The 19,346-nt window shown below is 41.1% G+C and overlaps 1 protein-coding gene across 1 annotated transcript in view; it reads left to right on the top strand.

Annotated features, from left to right (window-relative positions):
- The first annotated feature begins 453 nt into the window (after positions 1–453).
- The window catches only part of yjefn3 (YjeF N-terminal domain containing 3), a 68,541-nt gene continuing 49,648 nt past the window's right edge, over positions 454–19,346 (top strand). The window contains exon 1 of the mRNA XM_088426682.1: positions 454–710. Coding sequence (XP_088282808.1) covers positions 652–710 — 59 coding nt within the window. The 5' untranslated portion in view covers positions 454–651. The remainder of the gene's footprint in view (positions 711–19,346) is intronic.

Raw genomic sequence — 19,346 nt, forward strand, 5'->3', positions numbered from 1 at the left:
GTATCCGGTTTCCAGTTCCTGATTAGAAGATTATAATGATAACGCATGATTGAAAGCGCATAAAGAAAAAGTGCAAGTTTTAGTAAGTACATTGTCAATTTGACACCCAGTTAGAAATGACTCGACCGACGATGCAATTATGATTTGCTGGATTGTGATTCAGGCAAAATCTGATGGCAAATGTACTGTATGCATGCTCCCATTTTGTTTTGGTGCAAGAAGAAATTTCTCAGCCTTACGTGAAATGTTAGCAATTCTCTTCGCTGTGACGGCTGCTCTACATTCCACATGAAGGGATGCTTCTTTGGCCACCGAGGAGTGTGTATAGCGAACGTGTGCGTGTGTGTGTGTGAATTTGAGTAAAGGGGAGGGTGGAGGTGGGGTGTAGAGCTGCCGGTGGCTGCCTCAACCAATCAGCCGGATAGTCTTGCCTCTCCTGATTCTTAATTGGCCAGCACTCTTCGAGCGAGCGTGTTGCCTTTTTGCACTGCGCGGTGGGAGCGAGAGATTGACGAGGACCATCTGCATCTCAGCCGTCCATTATAAAAGCCACTGTTAAGTGTGTGTAGAGCCTCCTGGGATTCATTGGGAGAGGAACGGCTCCTCATCTATTGTCTTTTTATCAGCCCTGAAGGGGGACAAACAGTCAAGATGAACCATAGCTCAGCTGAAGCGGAGACCGAAACCATAGAACCGTTGCGTTACCTCAGGTAGGCGCAACCATTTCTTCCACTACCGCTTTTCTGTGTGAGGAACATCTCCAGGAACGTTTGCCATTCCTGTGACAGTGCTTGCAAAATGACATGCCAATCATTTGGGTTGCATAGGATGCAAATGAGAATGGAATTGCATTTCACTTCAGTGTGGATTATGGTGATGGTCATAGTCCAACCTCTAATTTTGTGTTGATTTTGTCCACTGCACTTTTTGGTTTAGATCGGAAAAATGTTATTAACTGTGAGAAGCAAATGTACAAAGAAGTATCTAATATTCTCCTAAATATGCAAGTATTACATGTATAAAGTTCAAACGTCATTTTCCATGTCTTCTAAAAAAAACAGATGCGAATCGGATTACTACTAATGCTTGAAAACGAGTTTTTCTCATAACATTACATCTTTCTGGACTAATCACTTGAAAAGAAAAATCATAACTATACATTCATGCTTTCCCTTAAAAATAATTTATTTACATTAACTGGAAATTACACAAGAATAAATACAAAAAACAAAAACTAAAAGACAAACATATAGACTTTAAAAATTCACGTAACCCTTTTAGAATACAACTCCAAATCACAATTTTTTAAAAGTAAATTCTTCAACATTTAGGGAAAAAAACAAAAAAAACATGCAACAACAGAAAATTTTTCCCCGTCACAAAAAAATGAAAAGGATGAAATGTTTCTTAAATGAACCCCAGATTTAACAGGGAAAGTCACATTTAAATAAAAAACATTTTTGAGACATTTTAAGATTCCTAGTTTTCATTTTCATGCGACTGACTAATATTGAAAACAATCTGATGTATATCACATTTCTGTAATTGCAATGAAATGGTAGCAAGAACAATTTTTTCCCATGGTGTGGGGGTTGTGTACGTACATAAACTTATTCGACGTTCATGCATGTAATGAATTCACATTTCAAATATTGATGTCATTAGCACCTGGCTCATAAATCATTTCCAAATGAAACATTTATATTCATGAAGCGTGATTGGGAAAGTAGGACACAAGCCAAACATTGGCTGTGGCGGTGCACGATACCGAAGCTTATGCTTGGTTGCTAGTAAATTAACAATCATGTCGGGCATAATCACATTGTCATGACGACATTGGATTTCACGTCTGTTCGCTGAAACTTAAGACTGATGTTTTAGTCTAGATCACTTAAGATATATAAATGTCAGCCAGTGCACATTTAAAAAAAAAAAACCTACGTACCTAAGAAATGACAATGTGCCATCACTGAGGAGACATTTTGGAATAGGGCCAGGGGCTACTCATTTGATCCTCGTGGGAACCTTGTTCCTACCTACGGCACCCAGTGGCGGTCCGTGCGTTTCACACTTAGGCCTTCAATGATTGCCCTCTCAGAAGCAAACGTACGCATTACTAGGCTAAACAGGCTATTTTCCGGGGCATTTTAACATCAATAAACCTGCATCAGTAATTGAAACTTAGCAATGAAGCTGTATCAATATGAAAGTATCATATGTGATACTGCCAGAACTTAAAATAATTAATAATAATTTTAAGTTATTTGTCCACAAAGTTTTATGAAGTCCACCAAGTGTCATGTTGGCAACGGATGTGGGAAAGTGGATCCAAAATGCAGGGTGAGATGAGCTCAATAAAACGATTTATCACTCGCAGAAACTGGGCGAAATACTAGAGCTACGCTAGAGCTGGAACACGCTAATTACAAGTCACACAAATTACACTAACAGACGCCAGGGAAAAACAACATGAACCCAAAAGCAAAATGAGTTAAACTCCACAAAATAAAGCCACAACAGAAAAAACCCAGACAGAACGTGACACCAAAAGCAGGCATGCTTTAACAAGATTGTATGCTAAATTACAAATCAGACTTTAATATAAGAACATCATTTTATTTCTTTACCACTAAATGAACTGAACACTGAATGTGAACAAAATAAAATTACAAAAACATATTAAAAATTAAAAAAAAAAATCAACTGCTCGACTCACCAAAACGCGTCTCCCACTTGTCAACACAAAATCCATACTTCTTTCTTTACTCAGAAAGACTTCAATGACTTGCTTGTAGAGTTCCTGCATTTCATTTACAATAATAATCCTTTTGTATTGACATGGACGCCAGTGCTGAAAGTCGCGTCGGTCCAATTTCCGTTTTGTTCCTCTTCAGCCATTGTGGGTTAACAAAAAAAAAAAAAAGCAAGTAGATTAGAATTTTTGGAGATTTTCTATCATTAACTTTACTTAACTACTTCCAACGTTAAACATGGTGGATCAGCACCGCCTTCGTGCAGTGAGCATCCAGTCACGTCACGTTCAACGTGAGGCCTCTAGATGGCGAACTTATGGCTCGATTGACTATTACCACTGTCTCTTAAGCATTAGGGCCACTGACATAACCATCTGCGCTTGTGCAGAAGCCCGTGCCGTGTTGATGCGAATGGCCTGGCTTCTGGAAAAGGCAGATTTCACACAGCATCATGACACAAGTGAGCTGAATTCTAATTGGCTAAAAACTCCTACATAGAACTGATGAAGAATGGATATAGAATGACATGAAAAAGAACAGAATATGGAGTAGAATTTTATATATATAAAAAATATATATATATATATTTAGAAAAAATACATGTAAAATGAAACTGACTTATTATTGTTAGCATAATTATTATTGTTTATTATACGTGATCGGGAAGAAGCAGACACAGGGCGATTCCACCACATACGCCACGCTCCGCTCTGCTCGGTTGCGCTACCACGGAAGCGCTTGCCAAAGCAGAGCGCCTCCGTGTCCTCCGGCATGTGCCAAGAGATGTGGAGCTTTTAGGGGAGCACTGTAGTGATAACTGTGTCCATTGAATAGCAATGTTTCCACACTTACAACACAGATGTTACCTACATGCAATTCAAAGTAAGGAAATCAATCTTTCATATGATACCACCCATATTTACATTGACATATGGGTGGCCAGAGTGAAAACAACTGCCGAGTCGCGATAGCAATACAACACCCCCCCAACTTCAACCAATCAATCAGCGTTAGTTAGCATAACACGAGCACCTCGAGCTAGCCAGCAAGATGCTGGAGGCAGTGCCTATAATAAAAGAGAGTGCTTCTGACTTGTCTCTTCCTTACTGGTTACAATTTGCACCTGTGCTTACTCAAACCTGTACGAGAAGGTATTGATTGTTGTCTGAGAATCAACCGTATTGATTTTGAGTTATTATCCATTCAAGATATTTGATGTGGTCGAGTCGGATCAATAGCCACAGTCTTTTTATTTTTATAGAAAACACAAGCGTTTAGGCAAAACACATGTGATTTTCATTTTTAACAGCATTCAAATTAGACAGCGTTTCAGAATAGCACAATCATTGAACGCAACTTGGCAAAAAAATAATGAGCTGGTCCCACCATTTAGTCCTATTTTCCCCAAAATTGGAAATTAGGTAAATTTACGAATAGAACTGTATTCCCTTTCTGTTTCTTACTGATCTCAATTGACATCCAAGTTTGTTTAGAAGGAAACTAAATTTATTTAGCCATTTTGAGTAGTAAAATATGTCTATTATTAATTTTATAACTATTAGGGCTGGGACGAAATCTTGTGTAAAAAGATCTCGGGAGATGAAACCACCTGTGGTGAATTTCTTTAACACGCTTGAAGTGATTCTAGCCTGGCTGCATTTTGGGAATCCATCACTGGGCAATGCTGGTTGGTGATGAAAATGAAGACCTCTCGGACTTAGGTATCTAGGTTGCAAAACGATTTTCATTCTATAGTTTCATACTGTTGATGTTAAGAGCAGGCTCTCTCATGAGGTCAAGCTGGCACGTGCATGGTTCTCTTTGTTTTAATGTTAAATTGTCCCCTGATTTTGAGTGCTCCTATTTTACTCAAATTACAGGTCATGGTGCATCTCTGACAATGTGGTGCCTGGCAAATTGTTTGACTGTTAGGTGGGGATCAGGTGGTCAGGGGTCCAGGCACCCCCAGCACTCCAGGGCTGCTCCCTGGAGGAATGTCTGTGTTTTCTTTTTATTTTGACTTAAGGATTTAAGTTGACAATACTACCGCAGAGAGACTTCATCATAATACTAAAGAAATAGAGGAAAAGTTAAATAATGGCTCAATGGTCACGTCTCGAAGTACACTACACTGTTTTTGGGGTGTAATGCATTACACTACCATGTTAAAGCAAAAGGTATGCATTACAGTAATTAAATTACTTTTTTAATGCATTACTCACAGCACTGTAAACAAACAACACAAAATTTTGCCAATTCACAGCACTACGACTTAATTGTGCTGACACTTTATAGTACTATTGCTCATTGCCAGCTTTTAGAACAGCGTCAAGCATAAATTGCCCCCACGAGCAGTCAAATTACTTTAAACATAAAACTTAAACTTAAATCAAAACTGCCTACTTTGACACTGACACACTCACACAGTTGCTGTTGCTACTCATCACAATTGAACATACCAGGCTGATTTTTTTTTTTTTTTTTTACAAAATTGGGAATTGTGTTAATCAATGGAAATGCATTATTTGGTCATATATATATATATATATATATATATATATATATATATATATATATAATCTCAAAAATGTGTTTGACACCAATGCTGCGTACTGTAGACCAATGTTGATGTTAAATACTTCAAATTCAGTTGTCCCAATTTACATATGAGCTTTCTAATGTAACCATGTTAGTTATTGTCGATGATTTTAAGGTTTTCTAATCCAAGCTGCTTGAGATAATTGGTGGGGAATATCCACCAATATCCATAGTTGTCCTCTTTCCCAGAGATGGGCATTTCATCAGCAGTTTTGCCGACGGACCAACGAATGACGGGAATGCTAAAAAAATTGTGATTTAGAAATGTTGAATTTGCAATTTTCATCCGTCGTTGTAATCGTCGGGATAGACATTACGTTATATGTTAATCAGTCCGCCACACCCCTTTTTTGCTTACTGAAATATAATTCCAGTGACTTGGATGTTTATCTGCTATATTGCTGCATCTTTATAGTACTCAGTGCAATCAACCTGCAGTCAACGTGCCAATAATCACTTTAGAGTAACACCAAGCTGTGGAGAAATATGTTCAGTCCGGTCTGTAGATCAACTGGTACCGGGCCACGTGGGCTGCATCCTGTTTTGGAAATGATTTAGTTTAACAGTTCATATGTTTGTGCTTGATCTTTGTTGATCTTTTTTGGCACCGCTTCTGGCTGCTGTTGATATTACATACTGTACATAGTGACAAGGACGATGTGGTTTTTAGAGCAGCCAGACCGCTGATCTAAAGCATGCGAAGTGAGCTGGGCAGTGGCCAAAGGCACACCAATCCCGGGCTACAGAATGTCACCTCTCTGGCAGGGAAGGAGCCTGAGCTGGTGTGTGAGGCCGAGAAGTTCCAACTAGATATAGTTGGACTCGCCTCCAAACACACCTTGGGCTATGGTACCAGTCCTCCCATGAGGAATGGACTCTCTTCCACTCTGGAGTTGCCCGCAGTGAGAGGCGCTGAGCAGGTGTGTGAATTCTTATTTCCCCATCAGCTCATCATCTGCACATTGGGGTTTACCTCAGTGGACGAGAGGGTAGCCTCCCTCCACCTTCGGGTGGGGGGATGGGTCCTGACTAGTGTTTGTGCCTATGCAGCAAACAGCACCCTTTTTGGAGTCCTTGGACGGGGCGCTGGAGGGCGCTCCCTCGGGGGGACTCCCTCATTCTGCTGAGGGACTTCAGTGCTCACATGGGCAATGACAGTGAGACCTGGAAGGGCGTGATCGGGAGGATCCCCCCCACTTTGTCTATAACAAACACCATGTTCAAACAGCTGCAATTCCATGATCGACCTTGCGGTTTTATAATCGAATTTGCGGCCGCATGTTTTGGACACTCAGATGAAGAGAGGGGTGGAGTTGTCGAACTAATCACCACCTGGTAGTGTGTTGACTCCGATGGTAGGGGAGGATGCTGGCCAGACCTGGCAGACCCAAACGTATCGTGAGGGTCTGCTGGGAACGTCTGGCAGAGTCCCCTGTCAGAAGGAGATTCAACTCCCACCTCCGGCAGAATTTCTCCCATGTCCCAGGCAAGGCGGGGGACATTGAGTCAAAGTGGACCATGTTCCGTGCCTCCTTTGTCAAGGCGGCTGATTGGAGTTGTGGCGGATGCCAGCGGTAAGTGATGCCATAGCACGCTGAAGAAGGAGTTCTATCGGGCCTTTTTGGCCTGTGGTATTCCAGAGGCAGCTGACAGGTACCGGCTGGCCAAGTGGAGTGCAGCTTCAATGGTCACCAAGGCTGGCCAAGCGGAGTGCAGCTTCAGTGGTCACCAAGGCAAAAACTCGAGTGTGAGAGGAAAACGGTGAGACCATGGAAACGACATACGGACGGACTCGAGACGTTATGACCAGGTGGGCAGAATACTTCAAAGACCTCCTCAATTCCACCAACATGTCTTCCTCTGAGGAAGCAGAGTCTTGCTGCCCCAAGTGGAGGAGTTCAAGTATCTCTGGGTCTTGTTCACAAGTGAGGGTAGGATAGAACGGGAGATCGACAGACAGATTGGTGCGGCGTCTGCGGTAATGCGGACTCTGCACTGGTCTGTTGTGGATGAAGAAATGTATCTGTTGATCTACGTTCTAGCCCTCACCTATGGTCACGAGTTGTGGGTTGTAACTGAAAGAACAAACTCCTGGATACAAGCAGCCAAAATGAGTTTCCTCCGCAGGGTGTTCGGGCTCTACCTTAGAGATAGGGTGAGAAGCTCGGCCATCCGGGAGGGGCTCAGCGTCAACACCATGGCGAGGTGTTTCGGGTATGTCCCACCGGGAGGAAGCCCCATGACACGCTGGAGGGACTTTATCTCTCAGTTGGCTTGTGAGCACCTGGGGATCCTTCTTGAGGAGTAAGACGAAATGGCGGGGGAGAGGGAAGTCTGGGCTTCCTTGCTCAAGCTGCTGCCCACACGACACAACCCCGGACGGAACACAGCGGTAGAGGAGGGATCGATAAAGTATGATAATGCCATCCAGTGGACATGATTGCAAAATTGCACTCTCGTCCCCTGTATTACATATGATGGTGTATTATAGCCTCGGGTTAAACCCATTAGCTTTGGCTTTGTTATCATGTTATGCTTATATTACTGTGTCACGTTTCAATTGCAGTGTAACTGTAGAACCACAGACACAGTGTTAACATTAACTCTTTCAGTGCCATGGACTAGAATTCTCATCTTTTAAAATAGTAATAACAATAATAAATAATACAATTCTCATCAAATACGTGGTAGTGATAACTGCGACCCTTGGATGGCAGTGTTTACACACTTACAACACAGATATTACCTGTGAACCCGGAAGGTTGGGAAAAAATACACAGACGGAACTGAGGAACCAACGTTACTGTTCTGTCTGGCTTTAAAAAATGACCGACCGACAATGACGGAAAGGGGGCGGGACTCTGACAAATGTTAGACCAGCAAAAACATGTAAGTTGCCCACCTCTGCTCTTTACAAATGATAGGTGTATCTGGTCTCACTTGGAGATGATTCACCCGAACAATTTTTTAGAAGCTGTAGTTCAAAATACTTGTTGTTTGCATTAATGAAGATTGTTAATTAGTGATAGTTTTTTTTGTTTGTTTTGATTTTTGTTTTTAATTACACGCATAGTAGTTTTGAACCAAGTTCATCTCCATGCTCTCAAACACTGGTTGTTATAAATAATGTTTTATTTTCCTTTGACAAACTCAATTATAAGGTAATTGATTGTAATGCGTCCCTTTCTTCACGGAGGAAATGAAGACATGTTTTGCTAGTTCCTACCACTTCTCGCCACTGCGTGTCCACCTCAGTCAAACGTGACAAATACTGATACACGTATCTAATCTGACATTAATGGAGGAGAAAATTATGGTAAAACAAATCCTGCCTCTTCAATCTGACTGACCCTATCAGCTGACTGTGCCTATAAATAAAAATAGTCAGGCTGTCACACAGCCAAATACATCTGTCAACATCTGAATGGAGGCAGTTGCAATGCCTGAGGAATAACAAACTTGCATGATGCCCTAGCCTCATCAAGTGGCACTAGTTGAGACAGCTTGACAAAATGACACAGGAGCAGGTGAGATGGCTTGCCGAGACTCACACGTGCCAATGTGGAGCAGAGCAGAATGTACATCATCACGTGCCAGACTAGAAAATGGATTATACCATGTCCTATCTTTTTAAATAAAGGTCATACAGTGGGCCCCCGTGTTATGAGATTAATCTGTTCCGTGGTTGGGCTCTTAAGGCGAATTCACCGTATGGCAGGCAATCCGACCCTATGTTAAATAGCTTATGTGATTAGAACCCCAAGTAAAAACATCAAAATTGTACCCACATATTCCAAATCGGTACCAAAATAGTCTGGTAAGCGCTACGTATTTTCAATAGCAGACCAGCATTGTAGTGACACGTTGCATGGAGGCATTGACGGCAACAGAAAATAAGTGTAATTACCTATAAATGCCTGCAGATGGAGACAAAACAAATTTAGCCAACTCTCTAGGGCCATGACAGTTGTTTTTGCTGCGAAGCGGGAAAAATACCATAGAGGGGATGAAAAAAAAACTCAGTATTCCACATCGCAACATGAAAAAAACACAAGACAGGGACGCTGTAACCCTGGGGTCCACTGTATTACATGTTGCTAATGATCCCTAGTGACAAATGCTTCCGTTTTCTTGAGTGGGAAAAACACACTCCATTTTCCATTGTGCTTGCCATTAGGTTCATGGAGATATGGAGCCTGTCATGGCTGACTTATTAGTGAGCGGTGTATATTTTTAGATAGTTGGAATAAAATGAAGTAACCTACGAGCCCGAAAAGAATAAACTTGACTTTGAGAATAAGTACCCTGACCAGACACACGAGGAGTTAAGTCCAAAGAGTTTATTATAGCAGAAAGCGCACGTCAGGTGTGGAAAACAAGAGTGTCCAAAAGGGAACAGGAAAGTACAAACAAAATTCACAAAGTACCAAGTAAGGATCAAAGTAACAACCAAAAGATCATGAGGAGGAAGGACACAGGGCAGGAGTGCAGGAGAGTTCACAAGGTGACGAGAGTGTGACAAAGGAATAACCCAGCGTTGCTCTCCTGCAGCGGCCAGCCTTAAAAATCCCACGATGAAGATGGGGAACAGGTGCACTAGGCTGGTGACTCAGCCCCCTCGTGGCACAAGGGAAACCCTGCCCAGGCACAACACAAGTCAATACAGAGAACCCCCAGAAAAAAAACAGAAACATGACAGTATTTTCAAACGATAACTTTAACAACTTTTCAAGTAAATTACAAAACCGCATCATGGATAAGTAGGGCTGGAAATTAATCCAATTAAAATCTGCATCACAGTGTAATAGAATTTATTTTCAAATAGCAATGGATGCAATTTCGAATGAAAAAAATTAAGAAAAAACTGATTGGTAGGCTCTTGCACAATGAATTTTTTATTTATATGTCCTGGGCACGGAGTGTGCACAGGACCCCCCTCTAATGAAGACACCAGCAGATGTGCGCAAGGTTCTGGACAAAAGAAACCCACGGAAAGCAGGCGGTCCAGATAACATCCCCGGCCGTGCACTCAGCGTTTGCTCGTCAGAGCTAGCTGATGTGCTTGTACATATCTTTAACCTGCCCCTTTCACAAGCCTTTGTCCCCACATGCTTCAAGTCCACCACCATAGTGACTGTCCCCAAGCAAAGCACTGTGATCTGCCTAAAATGACTGTTGTTCCATAGTGCTCACTCCAATTACAGTGAAGTGCTTTGAGAGGATTGTCATCTCACATCAAAAAGACCATTCTGGACACCGTGGAGGCTTGACACTTTGCATATCATCAGAACCGGTCCAACGATGATGCAGTCAACAGAGCCATCCACACAGCCCTCACGCACTACGACGGCAAGGACACGTACGTAAGAATGCTCTTCATCGATGACAGCTCAGCATTCAACACGGTCATCCCTCACAAACTGACAGATAAACTCATTACACTTGGTCTGGCACCACTCCTCTGCAACTGGGTGCTGAACATCCTCACAGGCAGACCCCAATAAGTTAGAGTCCACAACCGCACATCCAGCATCAGAACTGTAAGCACAGGGACACCCCAGAGCTGTGTGCTAAGCCCCTTGCTTTGCACACTCTTCACTATGTCGCCTCCCAGAACAACACCAGCATAATTAAGATGACACTACAGTACAGTCATCGGGCTGATCGCTGGTGGGGTCAAGACAGCATACAGGAACGAGGTGGCAGGCCTTGCGGCCTGGTGTCGCAGCAACAATTTCCCCCTCAAGACCCAAGACGGCAGATGGCGCCACACAAACCAACACTATTCATCAATCGGGACAAAGGTGGAGAGAGTGAAAGCTTTCAAATTACTCCTGTCGCACCTGGGGCCCTGGTGTCACATACACCGCCCAGAAGATAACTTCACTGCTTAGAAAATGCAGTGCACATGCATGTATGTCATTATTTCATGAAAGTATAGTGATCAAATCCCATGTCTGATTTTTGATTTACTGATGTGTTTGCATGCTAACAACTGCAATTGATGTAGATTAACATTATTTGAATTCATGCTTTATGCATTATTTAAGCATAAACCAATCCTAACCCTTACCTAAAGCATTTGTCCAGAAAAGTCTGAATAACATTTTTTTGAATGTTTTCTTGCTTAAAAAAAAAATAAAACAAAAACATGGCAAGAGAACCTTTGTTGTATCTGAAAATGCAATATTGAAGAAAATAGATTGCATCTGGGTTAGTTTTCAAACCCGAACCCTATTAATGAATTTCCTCCATTATTTGTTTTTGTGCGTCCTTCTGCTCAAATTTAATTTTCCTGAATGGGCTGCATGGTGACATCATGACTTGCCTTTGACATTGTCCGGAAGCCGACAGGCACATCGATTTCTTTTTATCTCTAACATTGATTTTGTGACCTTTTAAATCAATAAATTGTGGTAAATGAGAAACACGATTCTTATGTGAATCGTTTTTTTGGGACACCCCTAATTGTTATGATCTCGCTCAAGGGAAGTGGCGATAAACACCCATGCCTAATCGAAGATTTACAATGCCACATTGTAAAAAGGCATACAAGAATTCCATTTTCTTAACACAAGACAGTTTAAGCGCAAACCAAAAAGATTGCTTGCCGAAATCTCGCATAGCCTTCGGTTTGTTTATCTCAATTGAAAGAACACCCACTCAAGGCAAAAGGAGGGTCTTCCCACTGGCCTGTGCGCAACCTTGTGCATGCTTTGAGTTTCATTGTGGAAGCTCGACATTTTTTCACCCTCTTTGCAGCCCTCATTTCCACATAAATAGGCCACAAAAGATGAAATACTTAGGCGTATGAGATGTTTTTTTGCAGCATTGTGTATTAAAAGCGTTCCCCTGTCCTGCTTTACTCACAAGTGTGGCCTTGTTTTGCCACGACATGTCGTTCTTCTCTTTCCATAGGGGTTGTCCTTGAAGCCTTTAGCGCGCACTTGGCCTGAAAACACATCTTGTACAAGGGGTCAGTTTATTGACGGGCGTTTTGTCAAATCCTCTTCTGTACTATCTGTCGCCTTAGCATGATTTGATGGATTATTATCATAACTGCTTATTTTGAATGAGCCATGAGCACGTTCATGTAGCTGGATTAGCATCTGGGAGGACTGAGCGGCTTTTCAATAATCAGCAAGTCATCTTCAATTAGGACCTGTTTTCGTTTTTTTTTAGTTCAGTAGGGAAAAAACCTTTTTTAGCATTGAGTTGCCATTGTGGTCCTCTCTGGGCTGTAACCCGTTTAGTTTGTCCTTCTTTATTTTTTCACACTTTTTTAAATCAGTGTTTTACATGTGAGTGATTAGGACAAATGAAAAAATCATAGCAAAATGTGAGGCATCCGTTTAGATGACCAAACATTTTGAACATATTTATTTATTCATTTTAGAGTCAAAGAGCAGCGATTGGCTGGCAACCATTACAAAGCGCACCCTAACAATTGCCTCTCCTGCGACCTCCGCGGATAGATCGCATAGCTAAATGGATGGATTTTTAGAGTGAAAGAATTGTGTTGTTACTACAGTATTTTATTATGTTAATTCCCTTCAGAGGGTCCTGCTAGTAATTACGTACAAATGCTAAGAATATTGAGTCTTTCAACATGTGTTGGCAGGATTTTCTTTTGTTAATGAGATATTTGTATTCATGTTTTAGTATGGGTGGGAGAAATCAATCACACTGACAGAATATAATTGATCTGAGCTAAGCCATTGTGATTGAGTGAGCATGTCAAAAGAATGCAGGTTGGCCAAAATCAAGCGTCAAACGTTTGTAGTCTTTTTTGTGTCTATAATGTAGTCTTAGATTCTTCTAATACATACTACAGATGGACCCCACTTACTGGTACTTATACAAATTTAATAAGTGTGATTTTGCGCTGAGTTTATAGGACACTTGATTTACGTGACATGCCGTAAACTTGTATATTATCCACAGAATGTTGGGGAAGATCTGATCTGGAATTAGACAATTTACGTAAAAAGTAAAAAGAGCATTGTTGAACTAAAATGGTCTTTTTTTGGCCACTCTTCTTTCTAATGCAGATAAAAGGTGCAATTTATTTTTACCCTTGTGAGATCTATTAGCTATTACAGTTAAGTTTCTGGCAAGTACTTTCTGAAAATTTCAAATCTTTAGACCAGGGGTGCTCAATGCAGGGCCCCCGGTTGACCGCCTAGCTATTTTGGTCGCCAGCTTCGCACGAAAAAAACAAACCAAAAAAAAAAAAAAAAAAAACAAGTTATTTGAATATAAAAGAATGTCAGCCGAAGCTTGATTTAGTTGTTTTTTAGCGCACTGAATTGACAGCTTGAACTTCATTTCACATCAAAGCCTGCTCACCCTATGAACCAAAGATGATCAAGTTGGTTTGGTTTTCGTGACAATGCTTCTGGGAGGCTCTTCAAAATAAAAATATCCCAAGGTCATTTGTGTCACATGTTACTTGTGCTGTAACTATAGTTTATTTTGAAGGATTATGTCTCCCCTTATACATCCCATTAGTGACTTATGAGTCACTCTTCCACCATGCAGCCCAGACAACTTGAAACCCCCTTATTTTGTCCAAAACAGCTTGGTGTCACTGAAAATACCTGTTTTCAAATAGAGAATATGAAAGAATCAAACAAGGTAGAATTATACTTTCTTTGTCTGCTTAAAGAACTAAAGCCAATCTTTCATATGCTATCGCCTATGTTTAGACATAGCACACAATATTGATGTCAGCCTTGAAAAATGAGTGAAAATGCTCTACAGGGGTTGCTTTTTCAATAATGCTTGGCACTGAAAGAGTTAAAGATAATAAGGCAAATGTTTCAGCGTTTATAAGGATTTTTGAGTGACCCGTGGCCCAATATCCCACTGGAATAAATTTGTTGGTGTGTCTGGTTTGTTTCTATGTGGTTTCCATGGTCTTTTAGTTTGCTAAATGTCGTAGGATTCATGTCTGACATTTAAGCTCTTAAGTTCTCAGTGACACATTGTCTGAACATAAGTCAAGTCAACCTTTCAAGCTATTGGTAAGCTGTCTTCCCAGTTTCTTTTCAAGTCTGTATTTTCCAAGTTCAGTTTATAGTGTTCCAAGCCTAGTTCTAGCTCTCAATGCGGTGGTTATGTTAGATTTTTGTGCATAAGGGCTTTCTATTATTAAACTTCCGTGTCCTATCTGCTCTTTGGTCCAAATTTTCTTCCTCCTGACGTGACAATATTTGCCACAAATTTCTCAACCTTCAGAAGCAAAACAAGAGGAATCTCTATCGACATGACAAACCCTGAGTTCAGAGGTCCCAGATTTACTTGGGAATTAATAATGTGATAAATTCACTATTCAGAACTTGACACATAGCCAAAAGAGGATTCAACTTTTTTTTTTTTTGCTCTGAAGAGGGTGGCTCGATGTAGCAGTGGTTAGCACGTCTGCCCCACAGTTCAGAGACCTGAGTTCAAGTCCACTTTGCTCTGGCCTTCTTGTGTGGAGTTTGCATGTTCTTTCCCATCCCACGTGTGTTCTCTCTGGGCACTCCGACTTCTTCCCACACTCCGAAAACATGCATGGCAGGTTTATTGGACATCCTAAATTGTCCTTGGGTGCGATTCAGTGTGTGAATGGTTGTTCGTCTCTGTGTGCCCTGCAAATTGGCTGGTTCGGGGTGTCCCCTGTCTATTGCCACAAGTAAGCTGGGATAGGCACCAGCCTGTGACCCTTGTGAGGATAAGTGGCTCTAGAAAATGGATGGATACTTCTGCAGATGAATTTACTGGCGTATTTATAGAGGAACGTTTTTGCTGCTTTTTCTAATTTTAATTTATTTGCATTTTTGCTCACCTAGAAAGCCCCGTAACGAATATCATTTGCAGTAATGCTGACAGTAATTGTCAGGGATGGCATACCGCCATTGCCCATCAATCAACACTATGTTTTTACAATGATTTTGGATTCACAAACATTCTGACTTCTCACAGGTTTGAACCCAAAACCTACAGGCTCTGCTCATCACCACAGTGGCTTGTCATTTACTCTGTAAATGCTATCTCCATTATGCTACTTTTTTTTTTCAATTCACATTCCCCTTTGTGGCTTTTTATGCTGACAGATTTGTACTAAGACTACGCGGGATATCGCTAATATGATTTGTTGAAACAATATTTTCTCTACTCTTTCACCTCTATCAACACAGCGACCCTCGAAGAGTTGTCTTAATAGCTTATTTCTAGCAGGAGCAAAGAGAGACCGAACAGAAGGTTGCACAGACTGCTGGCAACGAGGTCTCTTGACAAACACCGAAGCTGCTGTCACTCTTAAACTAAACCTTGCTGCTCGATCATAACATTAATTTGTGCAAAACAGCTTCTGATAACAAGCTGCATCCTGCATCATTTCCTGATGTGGTGAAATTCCATTACACTGACCAGCTTGTATCCATACATTACCAGACCCTGGCTTACATGTGTCATTGTCCCTCACAGGGAGTTTTCTGCTGGTTGTCAAGGAAACCGTAGCCATCTTAGTCAAAGTGACAGGCAGTAACAAGACGTGACCACTGCTCATGCAGGCATCACAACCTCCTAATTGATTCTCAATGAGACACACTTGAAAATGTAATGATGTAATGACCTGAAAACAGGCACAGTTTGACAGTTTGAGATGTTAGACCCTCCCCTAGAAAAAAAATCAACAGCATGACAAATGTTCTACCTTTTGCTACAGATGAGCAAAGATCCATTATAATATGTGTTCACAATGCCAAGACAGTGGTGTAAAGATTTCTCATTTGGTGCCCTATGTGCAATAATAAGGCAGATACATTTGGTAACTTTTGTGTATTTCTGTGTGCAAGAGGCTTGCTTGTGTATATCATCAGATATTGCAAGTCCAACTGCCTTGCTCCTGGGAGTCAGTGCCACCGGGCAGGTTTTTGCAATTCCCAGTAATTGGCTTGGCTTCAACAATCCAATTTGGGGAGGCGGTTGTGTTTTTTGATTCCCGCTTCATGCCAGTAGAACAAATGGCTTTTGTCTGTTGTTGTTTATACCTCACTTCCCACCAAATTTGAGCAAGCTGAACAGCAGCTAATATTTATATATGTAGTAATTAGTTTTTGAGAGAAACACATCCGAATTAATTGGGTTAGCTAAGTTGGTTATACAACACACAATAACAGTCAATGCCATTGTGGCTGTAAATGGCGTTTCTAGACTTTTTCTTTTTTAAACACCTCTCAATTGAACTATTTTCTTCACAGCTCAGACGGCCTCATCTGAGCTCTATTTTCAGACAACCAAGCACTTTTAATGAGGCAGTCGGTGGGAGTGCAGTGGAATATTTTTGCTTTTTGGATGTGTTGATGGGCAGTTGCTAAGGCCAACCCCCCTTGTAGCCTGAAAGCTGACAGGTTAATAGCGACGCTGACGAGGAATAGACAGACAAAGATGCCAGTTTGACGAGGCCCACAGAGGAATTGAGATGGCAGCAGAAGGGGGCTGGTCTTAAGTAACACAGTAAGTAAAAGCCTGTCAGCTGCAAACATCTTACCAGAGCATTGGATCTCACGCTAAAATAAATAATACTCCACTTGAACTGCCGGGAAAAGCCTCAAATCAGCTCACCCATTCATACTCATTGAAAAAATACAAATGCTGCAGAAATGTACCAGAACATAGGAGAAGATAACATCTTTGTCTGGACTTTGTTGGTCCAAAATGCTGCGACTCGCCTCTTAACTGGTGCTTGTAAGAGGGAGCAGGTAACTCCATTTGAACTCCCTGTACATTCAAGAGTTAATTTCAAGATACTTCTTTTCATTTACAAATCATTCAAGAGTCTCAGCCCTCCTTATCTCGCTGGACTCCTCCAATTCGACACACCTGCTCACAGCATCAGTTTTGTAGACAAGATGATACTGGAGGTGCCAAGGACTGAGCAGAGCCTCCAAGGGGATTGAGCCTTCAAATTTAAAACTCTTTTAAAGACACATTTAGAATCTTTCACATTTGAGTCAATGTAAGACTCAGCATTGTTATTTATTTTTCAAATTTTACTGCGTATTATCTGTGTTTATTGTTTTGTTTATTTAGTTTGTGTTAACATACTGTTTTGAGTGTGTATGTCATTGCATGACCAATTTCATCGCATGTACAGCACTTTCACGACATGTACAGAACTTGTACGCAGCAATGACAGCAATGTTTTAATTAGAAACATTTTTGACCAACTGACTGTCTGATGCTGGAGAAAAAAGCAATAAATAGTTACAAATGTAAATTGATCTGGAACATTAACATAGAAGCATCAATGTTGTAAACTCAATTCAAATTTATGTGTTTAGCCCTGAATGACCACAGTCTCAAAGGGCTTCAAAGGTCAAAAAGAAGAAAAAGATGGATGCTGCAGTCAAAACAGACCATTTAACTAAATGCCTGAGTGTAAAAATGTGTTTTTAGATACCATTCAATGATTTCTAATGCGGTGGCTGCAAACCTTCATGTGCAGGGCATTCCATAGCACTGGCGCGTGAATCGAAAAAGCCCAGGATTTAGTAGACTTTGTTTTAGCCTGCGGGGTCATTAACAAGCTGGTGTTTTGTGAGTGAAGTGTTCGGGACGGAACACACAGTGATACTACGTCAACGATACAAGAAGGAGTTAAGCCGTCTAAAATTTGATTAGTAATCAGATCTTAAAATCACACCTCAGGTGTACAGGAAGCCAATGCAGACTGGCTAGTATCGTGGTAATACGATCAAACTTTCTTGTCCTTGTCAAGAGTCTCACTGCTGCATGTTGCCCTGATGTGGGCTTTAGATGCCAGACATAGGAAGTCCAGAAAACAATACATCCCAGTAGTCAATTCGAGATGTAACAAATGTACGAATTAATATCTCAGCATTGCTAGGAGACGGAACAGGATGAATCTTGGCATTATTGCAAAGGTGGAAGAACACAAATCTTGTAGTGTACTCAACGTGCATTTGAAAAGAGAGAGTTGAGTCAAATATCACACCAAAGTTTTTTTGCTGAGCCACTTTGGGCGATAGCACAATTATACAGACTCAAAGTGGTTTCCTTAAGCAAATGCTGATGGTGAGCAGGACCAATAATCAACATCTCTGTTTTACTGGGTTTGAGAAGCGAAAATTAGAAGATATCTATTGTTTAATCTTGGAAAGGCAGACCTCCAGGTTATAGCAATTATGCCGATTTGTTCTAAAGGCATATACAGTTTAGTATCATCAGCATAGCACTGAAAACTAATATTATATAAATATATAATATCACCAAGAGGGAGCATGCAGATGCTAAACAATAAAGAACCAAGAACTGCAAGCCTGCGAGACACTGCACGTAACAATTTAAGACTTACAGGTCGCATTGGCATGAGAAATGACGCATCCTTTCTGAGATATAAAATATGAATCAAGAAAGTTCTGAACTCAAGATATCGAGACATGATTCAAGATGTTCAACTAGTATATGATGATCAACAGTGTCAAAAGCAGCACTAAGGTCAAGAAATAATAATATTGACAAGATGGTTGAATCCAAGGTTAAGAAAAGATAATTTGTCAATTTTACAAGGGCCATCTCAGTTGAGTCGGTACCAAATCCTGATTGAAGGAGTTCAAATCTATTGTTTATCAGCCACACATTCACTTAGCTGTTGTGGTACAACTTTTTCAATAAATGGAAGATGTGACACTGTCCTATAATGAGAGAGATTCTCAGGATCAAGGTTACGTTGCTTAAGTAGTGGTTGAATGACAGCGGTCTTAAAAGCCACTGGTACTGCACCAAAGGAGAGCGACAGATTGATTATGTTCAAGAGGAATGAGCCTAAAACTAGAAACAAATCATTAACAAGTTTGCTCGGAAAAGGGTTGAGCATGCATATTGTCGGTTTTGCTGCATTAACCAGATGTGTAAGACTTTCCAGGGATACTAAATGAAACTGGGACAGGGTTATCAGATTTTTATGAGCCTGACTGGCCCATC

Source organism: Hippichthys cyanospilos, chromosome 10, assembly GCF_059441005.1.
Source record: "Hippichthys cyanospilos isolate Australia breed blue-spotted pipefish chromosome 10, RoL_Hcya_1.0, whole genome shotgun sequence".
In the NCBI taxonomy this organism is placed as follows: domain Eukaryota; kingdom Metazoa; phylum Chordata; class Actinopteri; order Syngnathiformes; family Syngnathidae; genus Hippichthys; species Hippichthys cyanospilos.